Raw genomic sequence first — 15,761 nt, 5'->3', positions numbered from 1 at the left:
GGCCATCTTTGGTTCGTTTCCGTGGCAACCACTTTCCTCCAAGCTTATTTCGACTCAAGTTCATGTTCTCTGTCCCAAGTTGGTGTGACCTAAATGTTCCTAAAACAGTCCGAGATTAACCTCCTAGCGTTATGGTTAACATACCAGGCTGGACCCATCAGAGCAAAGCAAAGTTAGTGGCAGACTGAAAAGGAGAAAATGTTAACATGTTATGTTAGAAAGGAGCCAGCTACATGGCCTTGCATAGAGAGAGAGATAATAGGTGACTAGAGAAGCACATTTAACATGACTGAATTATAGGCCAATATGACACCATTATATTAATTTGACTGGTTAGATCTATTTATCTATAGATCAATATTGTCCACAAAAATAACTATCAGTAGCAAATGTTTACAGCAACAGGTCATCACAAACTTTGGGTTACCACCATGACAACAACTGATTAATAAGTGCCATAGCCATTAATGTATAAACAAATGGTGTCATCTTTGTGGAACCGTACGGTACGTTGCCCTGGTTACCATTAGGCTACTGATAAATGTGGTTTAAATATATCTGCCATTCTATTCCACACACACCGCCGCAGGGGCGGATATTTGCACTAGACTAGGCACTTGCCTGGAGCCCCAAGGCAGGGGAAGCCTTCCTGCCACAGAAAAAATAAATAAATAAAATATGTATATTTATATATATATGTATATATATATTCTTTATTTATAATCTCATGAAATGATGACACACACACACACGCACGCACGCACGCTCGCACGCTCGCTCGCTCGCTCGCTCACACACACACACACACACACACACACACACACACACACACACACACACACACACACTCACTGAGCTAATACAAATAAAAATATAAAACTTGAAAGGTGCTGTTAATGATATAAATAATAATAATTATTATTATTATTATAAAGCAGGTCCAGCTTTAGGGAGCATCGTGTTGATGAATGAAGTGATATGCTGCTGTGTATCTTTCAGGACCTGTGCCTGCTTTTTGGAGCCGCTTCTACCGTAATTACACTAGTTAATGCGCAACGAAATTCTAACGGGGGCTCACTTTGCCAGTGGTTCGCGGCCGGCGGCTCACGTTACTGGAGTCTCACACGCTCTGTCTCTCTCTCTCTCTCTCTCTCTCTCTCTCCCTCTCTCTCTCTCTCGCTATCTCTCTCTCTCTCTCTCTCTCTCTCTCTCTCTCTCTCTCTCTCTCTCTCTCTCTCTCTGTCTCTCTCTGTGTCTCTCTCTCTCTCTCTCTCTCTCTCTCTCTCTCTCTCTCTCTCTCTCTCTCTCTCTCTCTCTCTCTTTTTTAAAAGGACAGGCGGTGTTGCACATTTCAGGGCACGCGACACCGACCGCAACCGAAATATAAACCCGGACTTTTGCCTTGTATTTGCGTACCCCGCCGGTGCGCGCATGCGCACGGCCCGACGCGATAAGTCATGTTCCGATGACGCGGAGGAGGAGAGAGAGAGAGAGCGAGAGAGAGAGGGAGAGAGAGAGCGAGAGAGAGAGAGAGAGAGAGAGAGAGAGAGAGAGAGAGAGAGAGAGAGAGAGAGAGAGAGAGAGAGAGAGGAGAGACAGCTGCAAAATAGACCAGGTAGGTGCTATAGTGGTGGGTGCTAAGGTGGTGGGTGGTGGGCGGGGGCTGCCATCCATTCCATATAGCATCCCGACACTAGGTTACTGTTGATGTCATTAATCTACTGTCTAGAAATTAATATTTGTTGAGGGGGTATCTGTCTGTAGTAAGCCATGGCATGCTTTGATTATGACAGCCAACGTCACATACTCTAGGCTATAATATAGCAAGCCATATAGCTTCAAAATGCACGGATTGCCTTCTGTTGCCAAAAGGATCAGGATGCTATGTTATTACAGGCTTATTACAGAATTATAACAGGCTTATAACAGGCTTATAACGCAAGGCGATGGACATTATAAGCCTGTTATTATGATCTCATAACAATAGGAGCCTGGTTGGTGTGCTTGCTTGTGTTGCACTGGCTACAGTAACAGTGGGCATCCCGTGTATATCCCATAATATTATTTATGGCATTACATCACAGCTTTCTTTCTGCATCAAACTGCGTTTTGTGTGTGTCAATGACGCCATATGGGCTTGTTTTTTATGGATACCTGCTTTATTATGATGTACGGCCGTGGTTCTCAGAGTGGAGCACCACAGGGGTCCCAAAGTGGGGGGGGGGGGGGGGGGGTTCCAGGGGGTCCCCAGCTGAATGTGTTAGTGTAATGTAGCCACCTTTACTGTCTAGGCTATTTGAAAATAGCAGATCTACAAGCTCACAACGTGTATATCTGCTGTTTTTAAAAAAAATCTTAAAAAATGTGACAAATTATGAATATTTTTTAAAGCATTTTGACAACACAAATCTTGTGGGAGTACCTGGCGCAAAGTGTTTTCAGATGGGGGTCCGCAGGGGATAACATATTGATATGGGGGTCCTTGACATGAAAATGTTTGAGATCCACTGCTTTATGTGCTTTGGAAATTGGTCAGAAATGATGTACACGCGTTGAACATGCATGCTTTAAATCATCAGATAGCTTCAGCATCAATTTACCCTTCAAATGACTGCTGTTTTTGTAGATATTTGTAGCAATTTTAGAAATATTAGGCATAAAAAAAATATTATGCGTATTTGGCCCCCATTTATAAAATAAATGTAAATAAAAATACAAAATAAATAAATGAGAAAAAAAGGGGCCCACTAGTGTTCTCAGGTGCCCACTCATCCGGCTACCGCTCCCAGCATTATGGTCAACTCCAAATTTGAGAGATTTTTATGCAAAATGTATTGCATTATTTCTACGTTGTTATCAAGGATTACTTAGCCCTATACACATCAGTGGTTCTCAAACTTTTTCATGTCAAGGACCCCCAAAGTGATATGTATTTGGCCACGGACCCCCATCTCAAATATTTTGTTCCAGGGACCACCACAGAAGCAAAGATTTGAGTAGAACATGTTTGCTTAAAAATATATATATATTCAATTTGCACAAATGTCAAGCTAGATCTACACCTATCTACACCTCATAGCTAGATCTACACCTCATAGCGCGGCACCGAACGCCCCCAAGGACCCCCCGGACCCCACTTTGAGAACCAATGCTATACATCACATTGCGATCCACTCATATAGCTCTTGTTGGTGTTGTTTCCGCCGGTGTGCAGGGTAACCATGGCGATGGAGAAGCGCTTGGCGTTTTCTATAGTGCAGTTCCTGCGAGATCAGACGCATTGTGGAGCGTTGAATTCAGACGAGCAGGAGAGCCTGGAAGGTACGTGGCACCAAAACCATGTTTTTGTTCTTCCACCGCTTCCACCGTCCTTGTTTCTGTAGTTCAGGTGCTCTTGAAGTTTTTTTTTCACCCAGTGCCAATTGTCTAAGTAATCCTGGGCGCTACACTCCCTCTGCCAGCCTAGGGAGAGCCTAAAGCCGAGCTCATGCCTCCTTCAATGCATGAGAGCTATCAAGCCGCTTCTTGTCAACTGACAGGGGGGAGTTTCCCTGGTTGGACGTAGCGCGTGGAAGGAACACGCTATTCCAACCAGTTCCCTTCCCCTACATCAGGCGCCCCGGCTGACCAGGGGGAGGCAGTATAGAGACCAGGATTACTGCATGTTGTTGTTAGGGTACCTACTCTAAGAGACACGGGGAGAACATGCAAACTCCACACAGAAAGGCCCTTTCGCCAACCCCACCTAGGGTATGGGCGCTGCGCCGCTGATGACGCGGAGGAGAGAACACGCTCCCAGCGCCCACAGTGTCCCCTGCGGAAATCGCACCCAGGACCTTCTAGCTGTGAGGCGACAACGCTACCGACCGCACCACTGTGAAATGTTTTAACTGTTGGTTTACTTAACAACCACTTTAAAAAGGACAGGATTACGCCAAAGCTATGCCTCCATCTTCAACCACATATCCGGAGTACGGTCTTGGATGTAGGACCCCAACTGGGCTGAAAAAATGACCATCGAGGGGTACAAGCAGAGGGGGGCACGCCTGGGACGCCAGGTGTCGCCGTTGACCCCCGCGGAGGTGTCGTGGGCCTATATCAACGAAACACCAATGAAGGAGGGTGCCCGCCTGAAGACCCCAGTGAAGCGTTTACCCCTACCTCACTCAATACCAAGTGCTGATTAATCTAAGGGCTATGAGCTCAACAGCAGTTCCAGCAGTGGACCCCAGACCTCTCTTTCCCCAGGCCACATTAGCTAACTAATGCGGCTAGTGTGGAGAGATATAATCCCCCCCATCTGGTCCTCGGCCCAGTGGGACGTGCTTAGAAAACCTCCCTGGACAGGCACCCATAGGAGACATCCGTACTAGAAGCCCGAACCACCTTACCTCCTGATGCTCGTTTTCCAAGTTCTCTCCCGGTGTGACTGAACCTCCTGAGGGAGTAGTAGGCTATGCAGGGAGCTAAGCAGGGAGACACCAGCCTCACCCGTCTGAGAAAAATCATTTCGGCCGCTTGTATCCGCATTTCGGTCATGACCCCAACACTTCATGACCACATGGTGAGAGCAGGAATTAAGATTGCCCGGTAAACGGAAAGCTTTGCCTCCTGGCTCAGCTCTCTTTTCATCACAACATTGCCGTATAGCGACTGCAATACGGGTCCCACTGCAGCTCCGATTCTCCGGCTGATCTCCTGCTCCATCCTCCCCTCACTCGTGAACAAGACCCCCCCCCCCCCCCGAGATACTTGACCACTTTCTCTTTGGTTAAGGTCTCATTCCCTACCTGGAGTGAGTCCACTGGTTTACTGCTGCAGGCCTCAGATATAGAGATGTTGATCCTCATCCGCGTTGCATTGTGATTTGTGATTTGTGGATCCTTATGATGACTTTCATTGTTTTCACGATTGTCGTAAAAACACACTTTGATTAAACCTTATCATGTGTAACTGTACAGTTGCCATACAATGTTTGGAGACGACGTTCAAGATCAGCTCCAGTGACTGCCATCTCGCTGTGCCACAGCCCCTGACAGAGATATTCCATAATAACCTATTAAAAGTAAGTATTGTATAGTATTCTCCATGTTTTTTTTTGTTTGTTTTATATCAAGGACCCCCAGTGTGATACGCATTAGGCCACAGACTTCCATTTGATATCTCTGGCACCCCAATTGATTGATTGATTGAATACTTTATTGCTCCGAAATGTAAACGGCACGTGGTACAGTAAGACTTCATCAACATAGGATAAAAAAAGAAATACACAATAATGCATGTCATCAACAGATAAGAACGCTATATGTACAAAGGAGGCAGTGAAGTTACACTGTAAAATGTTCATTTAACTCTGAGAGTGTGCAAATGCAACCAAATGGACCCTTATGGGTCCATTTGGTTCCATTTGCACACGCTCAGAGTTACAGACCTGTAAGGGTCCATTTGGTTTCATTTGTAACCTCTCAGAGTGACAGACCTGTAAGGGTCCATTTGCAATCTCTCAGAGTTACAGACTAGTAAGGGTCCATTTGGTTCCATTTGCACACTCTCAGTTACAGACCTGTAAGTTACAAATGCATCAGAACAATGTATCCTCGATTCATCTGCAATCTTTTAATGTGTCTTCAATTCATCTTTAATGTGAACTCCATAGAATGACATCCTAACCATACCAGAGAGCTCCCCATCGCCAGAAGACATTGAACGAGCAGAGCAACTCAAGAATGAAGGTATTGATAATCACAAAATGGTTGACGAAATTGTCAGTATATTTAGTCACGGTTTCAGTCACCATAGCTTAGTTTTTATTTGGTTTTCGTCCGTGAAAAAAGGTAGTCGACAAACTTTTTTTTGAGGTCAGTGGTGGGAAAAGTAGGCCTACTCAATTGTTTTACTTCAGAAAAAGTATCAATACTGCAATGTAGAAATACTCTGTTAGGGCGCGCTCCCACCGCACTTTTATTTTACCTCTGGGGCAGAATCTGCCAATGCTTTGTCAGTGTAAATGCGTGGATTCACGCAAGAGCGGATGTTTCCGCCTGTCGTGCAGACCTTGCGTTTATCCGCTCTACACGACTTGTTCATTTGAAGCAGAAAACTGCTGGAGGTAGGAGCTGATTTTCCCTCTCTGTCCAATCGGATGAGTCGAAGGCGGACCGTCCCAAGACTCAGGAAGCACCATCGTGCTCAAGGCAGCAGGCGGTGCGGGCTACGGGGAGGGTCCTGAAAGTGAGTGACAGGCGCGTCACTACCGTTTTTTAGAATCCGCTGGCTGCAAAAAAACTGTGGCACAACCTGCTAGCCGACCATGTTTTGGTGGGAGCGCGCCCTAACTTAAAGTACAAAAGTAAAAGTACTCATTATGCAGAATGTCCCATTTCACAAGTTTTCAAATGTATAAGAATCTTTTGAAAATAGCAGATCTACAAGCTCACAATGCGTCGCATCGCGACGCATTGTGAGCTTGTAGATCGGCTATTTTCAAATGGCCGAAATGTAGCCTATAGGGCTGAAGTGGGTAATATATGTTTCGTAATAATAATCAAAATCTACAAAGTAACAAGTAACTAAAGTTTTCAAATAATTGTAATGGAGTAAAAGTACAATATTTGCCTCTGAGATGTAGTGGAGTAGAAGTAAAAGTATTGGAAATTGGAAATACTCAAGTAAAAATGAACACTGTGGTCTTAGCCCTTGCCGTGTCATCAAAGGCTCTTGACATGACATATTGTTTGTGATTGGTTGTTTTTTTAACAGGTAACAATCACATGAAGGAGGAGAACTACAGCTGTGCCGTGGACTGTTACACTAAAGCCATTGACCTGGACCTAAGAAATGCCGTCTACTACTGTAACAGGTACTTATTACCTTCATACTATAAACACTTTTTAGTGTTTATGCTTCCGTTGTATTCCCTGAACAAGACACTTAACCCCAAACTGCTCCCCAGGTGCCTGCTGCTACTAATGTTACGGATTGTGAATGCAGAGGGCAAATAATTTCATGTGTGCAAAATGCAGGCTACAGTGACAGGAAATAGCTAAAACAGCTAAAATGCTGTGCATTAAGTGTGCATTTTGGTTGTGTTGTAAAATCAATGCCGTTGTTTGAACTTTCACAAGACAATTATCTTCATATGACATTATCTTCATAATTGGTCCTCATTAATGCTCATTATAATAATAATAATAATAATACAACATCAGATTTATAATGGGCGTGGCATAGTAGCTGCAGACATACTTGAGGGGGGCAATGTTAAGTCAACCTGTTTTATACCCCTCAAAGATGTCCGCCGCTACCAAATGACACTTGTTGTTGACGCCCCCTTCAGGATTTTTTGGCACGCTCTATATAGCGTTTTTCTAGGTACTCAGTCGCTTTACAGAAACTTGATTAGGAAATACTTGTTAAAAAGGTTACAACTATAAAAGAAAGGTAAACAAAGGGGGTTGGGATTTATGTAGGGAATGCGAGACTGAAAAGGTGGGTTTTGAGTGTGGTTTAAAACGTGGTGAGGGTGGGGTGGGGGGGCAGCTCTGATGTGAGTTGGGAGTGAGTGCCACAGTGAGGGGGCGGGGCCACCGAGAAAGCCCTGTCACCCCAGGTTCGCTTATTTGTCCTGGGGATGTCCAAGGAATTATGAGACCTTTATTAAATACTCGGCTCAGGAATATAAAAGAAGACATATCACATATTGCTTTCTGCTGTGTTGCTTTTCGATGTGTACACTGCATCATTTTATAGAGGTATCTAAAGAGCACAAAGTATGTTTCTGAACGTGCCGAGTATCGCGAGACTGTCCACCATTTCCTGTCTGGCAACCAAATCTCGTTGTATGAGAATAAGGTTGAAAATGGGTGACGTTCCCGTTAAATACTAAAACATATGAAGGAAAACTAAAACTCTGAAGGAAAAGTTTTACAGAGGTTCAGAATGCTCAGTGTGTGTGTGTGTGTGTGTGTGTGTGTGTGTGTGTGTGTGCGTGCGTGCGTGCGTGCGTGCGTGCGTGCGTGCGTGCGTGCGTGCGTGCATGCGTGTGTGTGTGTGGGTATTTCTACTGTATATGAACAGAGCTGCAGCACACAGTAAACTGGGGAACTACACAGAAGCGACAGGAGACTGTGAGAGAGCCATAGGCATCGACCCTTCCTACAGTAAAGCCTATGGGAGGATGGGGTGAGTTATAGATCCAATACATCCTCTTACAATGAATGCTGTTCGATTCTGGTCAAACAGAGTCAGGGTGCTGATATTGTGCATGTTGGCTCACTGTGGAAACACTCTGCTACACCAGTGGGTCTCAAAGTGTGGTCCAGGGACCCTCATGGTACCTTGAGGGGGTTCCAAACGGCCCCTTAAAGGACAACTTTGGTTTTTTACAACCACGGTTTATATTTTAGCTTGTAATTAAAGTAAAAAAAGATGAGTGTCATTTTTTTTCCATTTACTACTGCTATAGAGCATCGCAGTTCCGCCACTTCCTGGTGCCGGAAGTAAATACTCGATGCATTTTTCCCATTGACTTTTCCAAAAATATTTATATCAATCAATTTAAGCCTAGAATCAAGCCATCCAGGATCCTGGTGAATCATGACCATAAAACCTTTTTTTGTTTTGCCGTTTAAATTTTTTTTTTCACAGAATCAAACGTTTTATGGTCATGATTCACCAGGATCCTGGATAGCTTGATTCTAGGCTTAAATTTATATAAATATTTTTGTAAAAGTCAATGGGAAAAATGCATTGAGTATTTACTTCCTGCACCAGGAAGTGGGCAGGAACTGCGACGCTCTATAGACGGGTTTCCTGTTAGTAAACATGAGAGGAATATGACCGCGCAGAGGAGGGGGAAGCCTATGGGTGCGTTTGGAAATTACGCACCGGAGCACACTCGCCTATTAGTTTGTATTGGCCAGTGCGCTCACTGCCGCTCAGGGCTGTATTTTCGAACGCGCCTTTCACCCGGGCATGCGCAGATTGCGCATTCTGCTCTGTGATGACGTCGCGCGGAAATCCGTCTATTGGGGGGGGGCTAGAAGAGCGACTGTAAACAATAATAAAGAAAATGCCGGGTTATTGTGTAAAAAAAGACATATTTAGCCACCGGACAGAATGCGAAAATTGCTAAAACTATAGAAAGCAGTAAATTAAATTTTTTGAACACTCATCTTTTATTTACTTTAATTACAATCTAAAACATAAACCTTGGTTGTAAAAAAACAAACACTCTCAGAGTTATGGGGGTCCTTGACATTTTTATGTTTGAGAACCGCGGCGCTACACTAAATGGAACAGAGCCTTCGTTGCTGGTATCATTGGTAAGACCTGTGAAGGAAGTAAGGAAGAGGCCCAATTTCTTTCCAATATGGCTGCTGTCTAGGGATGGCACGATATGAAAATGACATGTCACGATTATTGTGGCAAAAAATAATTGCGATAAACAATATTATGGCGATAACCAAAATATGCTTAAAACTTAAAATGCGTCTTTTGTTAACCACTATTCTGGGGGAAGGTTCACCAAAAATAGCCGAGCTTGTAGGTCTGCTATTTTTGGCGAATCGATTTGTGTAGATTGAAATAAGAGTGTATTAAATGTACTATTTACAGGTCCGTTAGTATAGAGGGTTTAAGTGGTACTGAATAGGCTCTATGCACAGCAGTCATATGATCACTTCCTTCCCAGGTGTTACTAATGATACTAATGAAGGCTCTGTTCCATTTAGTGTAGCACAGTGGTTTCCACGACCCCCATAACTCTGAGAGTGTACAAATGGAACCAAATGGACCCTTACGGGTCCATTTGGTTCCATTTGTACGCTCTCAGAGTTACACACCTGTAAGGGGCCATTTGGAAGCCCATGAGGGTCCCTGGACCCCAACTGTAGACCCACTGGTGTAGCAGAGTGTTTCCAGTGGGCCAACATGCACAATATCAGCACCCTGACTCTGTTTGACCAGAATGGAACAGAGCCTTCATTAGTATCATTGGTAACACCTGTGAATGTCTTCATAATATGGCTGCTGTGAATAGAGCCTATTGCAGCTCAACAAAAGCGAATTCATCCTAGTGTATGACGGAGGACAATTTCACAATGAATTAAAATCGCTGCGATACAACTATTGTGAGCGTTTTTTAACACGATAAACGATAACAATGTGCGTGAAGGAAGTGCAGCGTGCATGTGCGGACCCGAGCCTTATTCAAAAACGTATTTGTGGACCTTCAAGATTTGTTGTTGAGTAGGCTACCCCTGCTGTATAGAGCACTGGTTCTCAACCTGTGGGTCGGGACCCCCACAAGGGGATAAAACAATAATAATCTTTGCAATTTCAATAGGAACCCCAAAAGGGGTTCCCGTACTGAAAGGTATAATAATACATCACACTGGGAGGCATGCGTTAATCCGACAGACCCTTTCTACGACTATGTGGCATCCGCGTGCGGTTAGGGTTAGGGTGCGGGTTTGGTTCGGGTTTAGTATTGGAAACGTCGGAGCGCTGCGCTGTCGGAGGAATGCGCTGTCGGACTAACGTACTGCACCCCATCACACTTACAGTATAATTGCGCTTTTCATAGCTTTTCATCCTGTAGCATCCCTATTCTGGGGGAAACATTAGCCAAAAACAGCTGATCTACAAGATCTACAAGATTGTAGATGGGCTGTTTTCGGCAAAGAGGTTTGGCGTAAAGGGAACAAAGAGAAGACCAGGTACTGTATAGTATGCACCATTAGTAATACGTCAGTGACAAGCCGTCTTCTCTTCTCCTGTCTGTCTCTGTGTGCAGACTGGCTTTGACGGCCATGAACAAATACCCAGACGCCATCTCCTACTTTAAGAAGGCATTGGTTCTAGACCCGGAGAATGACACCTATAAATCCAACCTGAAGATCGCAGAGCAGAAGCAGAGAGAAGCCACCAGCCCAGTAAGAAAAATAACGTGTTTACTGTTAGAATTCATGTCAAAAATACATACAACACATTGTCGCTTTTAAGTGGAAACCTTGTATGTCCAAAACCTTTCTGTTTAGATTTTTTAAAAAGGGTAAAATAGTGTAAAAAGCCGATCTACAAGCTCACAACGTGTCGTGATGTGACGCGTTGTGAGCGTTGTAGATCGGCTATTTTCACTACTTTTGCATAACACTCTTGTAGGATGAAGTAGCAGGGCATTTGTTTGCGGTGGTGTAAAGAAACTAAGTATATTTACTCAAGAACTGTACTTAAGTACAATTTTGAGCTACTTTTACTTTACTGGAGTGTTTTCAATTGTAAAATACTTTTACTTCTACTCCACTACATCTCAGAGGCAACTGTTGTACTTTTACTCCACTACACTTATTTGAAAACTTTAGTTAATAGTTACTTTGCAGATATAAGTTATTACGTTATAAAACATGCATTAACCACTTTGGCCCCATTTCAAACTTAGGCTAATTGAAAATAGCCGATCTACAAGATCACAACGTGTCGCATCGCGACGCGTTGTGAGCTTGTAGATCTGCTATTTTCAAAAATGTTTGTACTTTTACTTTTGGTACTTTAAGTACATTTTGATACCAATACCTTTTTACTTTTACTCAAGTACATTTTGAATCCTGTACTTTTAATTGTAACAGAGTACTTCTACATTGCAGTATTGATACTTTTATCAAAACACATTTTTTTAAAGAGATGCAAGGTTTCTGCCCGACAGCATCGCAAGCAAAATGGCATCTGTTACCCTGAATCGATTGTTATGATCATATTTCAAAATGTTCCGCCCGCAGATGGTGGCAGCTGGACTGGGATTTGATATGGCCAGTTTGATCAACAACCCTGCCTTTATTAGCATGGTAAGTGCATAACGTTACCCACATCCTTATGTGCTTCCTTGTGCGATGGAAGTGTACGGTGAAAATAGCCGTCGGTTGTCTTTTTTTCTGTGGTGCAGGTCTCTTCTACAAGAGACCTTGTGTGTTTGTATGTACTTTGTCTGTCTGAGCATTGCACTGCTGCATCCGATTGCAACACAAAGCTGCAGGTAATTACACTAATTCATTACACAAATTCAACACAAACAAGAGGCACAGTGCACCACTTAGACGCACGTGCACGCACGCACGCACACACGCACACACGCACGCACGTGGGATGGTAATATGGGATGTTTTACACTGATATTATGGGCTGTTTTGACATTGAGATGTAATACCGCCAACGTCTGAATGCCAGCACACATTCAAATAGAGTAGCGCCACCTGAATACCAGCACACACTCACATAGAGTAGTACTGCCTGAATACCAGCACACGCTCACACAGAGTAGTACCGCCTGAATACCAGCACACACTCGCATAAGCTGCTCTCTCATTTGAACACTGGAAAATATCGGGGGATTCAGGTCGGGACACATTGTCCGGTGTCTGTTTTAGATGCGTTCACACGAAGGTAAATAGCCCGTTTGATTTGACTACTTCCACTTAAATATAACAGCGTGAGGCATCTGCGAGGATCAAAAGCAATCATTGTTGTATTTTCTTCCACAGAACATGACAGATACAGTGAATTGCTTGACATTCGGTCTCCCATAGGCTCTATGCACAGCAGCCATATTGGGAATGAATTGGGCCCCTTCCTTACTTCCTTCACAGGTGTTACCAATGATACTAATTAAGGCTCTGTTCCATTTAGTGTGGCACAGTGGTTGTCTTATCTTCAAGGACCCCCATAACTCTCAGAGTTACACACCCACCATAAGGGGCCATTTGGGAGCCAAAATGGAGTGTTTCTAGTGAGCCAACATGCACGATATCAGCACCCTGACCAGAATGGAACAGAGCCTTCATTAGTATCATTGGTAACACCTGTGAAGTAAGTAAGAAGAGGCCCAATTTCTGTCCAATATGGCTGCTATGCATAGAGCCTATTGCTTGACATTCGGTCTCCCATTGATACACCCATACAAAACAAACAAACACAACAAATCTCTCCTTAGTAGGCCTAGTAGACAACGAGCGACATGAATACCAGCACACACTCAAACAGAGTAGTACCGCCTGAATACCAGCACACAATCACATAAGAGTAGCACCGCCCGAATACCAGCACACACTTAAATAGAGTAGTAGGCTACCATTGCTCATCAAAGGCACCTCTTACTTCACACTGGGTGTGATTTTTGACAACATAATACAACATGCCAGAAATAGGGTGGCCAGGGTGAAAGAGGTTAATAACTTGTGGTCTATACTAGTGCTGGGACCTTAAATGACTACAGTGACATGTCATCAGTGTTGCCAGGTCTGCTTATTATAAGCTACTTATGGGCTTGTTTTTTCTGTTAAGAGGTCGCGTGCGCTTTTTTGGGGGGGCTTGTTTCTAAAGTGTAGTTGCTTCCTAATGTTGTTTAAACCAGTGGTTCTCAAACATTTTCATGTCAAGGACCTCCCCATTAATAGGAATTTGTCTGCGGGCCCCCATCTGTAAATATTTTGTGCCAGGGACCCCCATACAAGATTTGTGTTTCAAAAGAATTCCAAATATTTCACACTTTTTTCTAGATGATAATTTGTTTTAAAATAGCAAATGTACTATGAGGTTCAAGTGTTAAAACCGGTCGCTTTCCTTTGAGTTTATTTTCATAGACCTGGCCGCTTGTTCCTCTCGCGAAATCTGGCAACCCTCACCCTCAACACAGATGTCTCATGGAGGCCATTTTGTGGTGTTTATGATAAGGACAGGGGAGATTCTTCCCTGATTGACCCTGTGATTTAAGGTTAGCGCGCCACTCAACCAATGCTATTGCAGAGAGAGAGACCGGTTGCAGCAGGTTAGAACAGGTGCAGACTGCCCTAAGTGTGACATTTGAGAATGCCCGCCGGGCAAAGAATGACTTTTACAAGAAAGTCCTCTCCTTTTCACGACGGGCACTAATAAGACAATACAAATAACCACACGTTTATATGTGACAGCTCCGAATTGAGATAAAGCAATAAAGAGTTACTTTAATAACGTCAGGTGGTATTATTCTTGGCAAATGGAGGCTATGCAGTAACTATCGCGTCTCGGCGCGTTTATGAGACAAATGACCGAGCGCTAGTGCGGTGCTACGTGTGTCTATTTAAAGGCGGCTTCATGTGAACTTATATACTTTTTACTTTTTATCTTTTTACTCTGGTACATCTCAAAGGCAAATACTGTACTTTTACTCCACTACAATTATTTGAAAACTTTAGTTACTATAGTTACTTTGCAGATATAAATTATTACATCATAAAACATACATTAACCACTTTAGCCCTATTTTATACCTAGGCTATTTGAAAATAGCCGATCTACAAGCTCACACCGCGTTGCGTCGCGACACGTTGTGAGCTTGTAGATCTGCTATTTTCAAACACTTTAGTATTTTTACTTTTGGTACTTTAAGTACATTTTGATACCAATAATACTTGCGTACTTTTACTCAAGTCAGTTTTTAATTCCAGACTTTTACTTTGTAACAGAGCGCTTCTACATTGCAGTATTGATACTTTTACTTAAGTAAAACATTCGAGTACTCCCCCCCCCCCCCACACTGGAATACATACACCTCCCTCCAGCACTGAGTAAATGTCACGTCTGCACATTTTATAAGACAAATGACTGAACGCTGTGGTGTGTGTGTGTGTGTGTGTGTGTGTGCGCACGTGTCTATTTCCAGGCGGCCAGTGTGATGCAGAACCAACAAGTACAACAGCTGTGAGTGTCCCACGTGTTTGATCTATTTTAAAGTTGTCACAATTAATTTGACTTTGATGTGCGTCGAATCCCCGTGGTGGAAAGGAACTAAGTACATTTACTCAAGTTGCTGGCTGTGCTTAAGTACAATTTTAAGGCACTTTTATGTCACTCGAGTACGTCCATTTTTCTACATACTTTATATCGAAAAATATGCTTTATCAAAAATAGCAGATCTGCAAGCTCATAGCACGGCACTCTGTGCCGCGCTATGAGCTTGTAGATCAGCTATTTTTGGATAGCCAAAGACATCTAAAATGACAGAGATGCGTCTGGGTTAAACAATTCACGATAAGTGCCATACTTCTTCCCTCCGTCCCTGTTTGTAATCAGAATGTCGGGCATGATGACCAACGCAGTGGGCGGTCCGGCAGCGGGAGTGGGGGGGATGTCGGACATCTCCAGTTTGATTGAAGCGTAAGTACGGGAACTGTATGTCATATATTTACACATCGTCGTTGTCGGGCAGAAACCTCTCATCTCCATATTCTAACGTTTTGTGTTGTTTTTTGTAAATCAACTACTCGGCTACTTTTGCTATTTTTTTTATTTGGATCCTGAAAAGTATTTAAAGGAGGAGTTCACCCAGAAAATGACTTCTTTTCTATCAATTGCACACACTATGAAGCCTTGAATCCATGGATTATTTTTGTTTTTTGTCGCATTCCTAAGCTAATAATTTGATTCCCGTCTCCTACCGGCTAATGTATCCGGTAAGAGACACAAAGTAGATTATTTGTGTCTCCTACCGGAAATACACACGGTCATCAAATTATTGTCTTAGGAATGCCACAAAAACAAAAATAAATCCATGAAATCAAGGCTTCATGATGTGTGTAATTGATAGAAAATAAGTCATTTTTTGGGTGAACTCCTCCTTTAAGGTTTTGGACAAGTTGCAATCGTTCATGTTTTATTGACCCAAACCCGCGCCTCTACTACATGGTACGTACAGTTTTCATGTCTTTCGCTTTAAATCATATTTTTGAAAA

General features: G+C 43.3%; 1 protein-coding gene across 1 annotated transcript in view; it reads left to right on the top strand.

Moving 5' to 3' along the window:
- Window positions 1-1,587: 1,587 nt before the first annotated feature.
- The window catches only part of sgtb (small glutamine rich tetratricopeptide repeat co-chaperone beta), a 15,946-nt gene continuing 1,772 nt past the window's right edge, over window positions 1,588-15,761 (top strand). Inside the window, exons 1-10 of the mRNA XM_084046654.1 lie at window positions 1,588-1,615; window positions 3,215-3,321; window positions 4,962-5,065; window positions 5,657-5,732; window positions 6,760-6,859; window positions 8,077-8,181; window positions 10,796-10,934; window positions 11,778-11,843; window positions 14,693-14,730; window positions 15,103-15,186. Coding sequence (XP_083902780.1) covers window positions 3,222-3,321; window positions 4,962-5,065; window positions 5,657-5,732; window positions 6,760-6,859; window positions 8,077-8,181; window positions 10,796-10,934; window positions 11,778-11,843; window positions 14,693-14,730; window positions 15,103-15,186 — 812 coding nt within the window. The 5' untranslated portion in view covers window positions 1,588-1,615; window positions 3,215-3,221. The remainder of the gene's footprint in view (window positions 1,616-3,214; window positions 3,322-4,961; window positions 5,066-5,656; window positions 5,733-6,759; window positions 6,860-8,076; window positions 8,182-10,795; window positions 10,935-11,777; window positions 11,844-14,692; window positions 14,731-15,102; window positions 15,187-15,761) is intronic.

The sequence above is a fragment of the Gymnoscopelus microlampas genome (genome assembly GCF_963454915.1).
Source record: "Gymnoscopelus microlampas genome assembly, chromosome: 21".
Lineage (NCBI taxonomy): Eukaryota > Metazoa > Chordata > Actinopteri > Myctophiformes > Myctophidae > Gymnoscopelus > Gymnoscopelus microlampas.
Note: the sequence above shows the minus strand (reverse complement) of the source record. Positions and strands in the feature narration are given on the sequence as shown.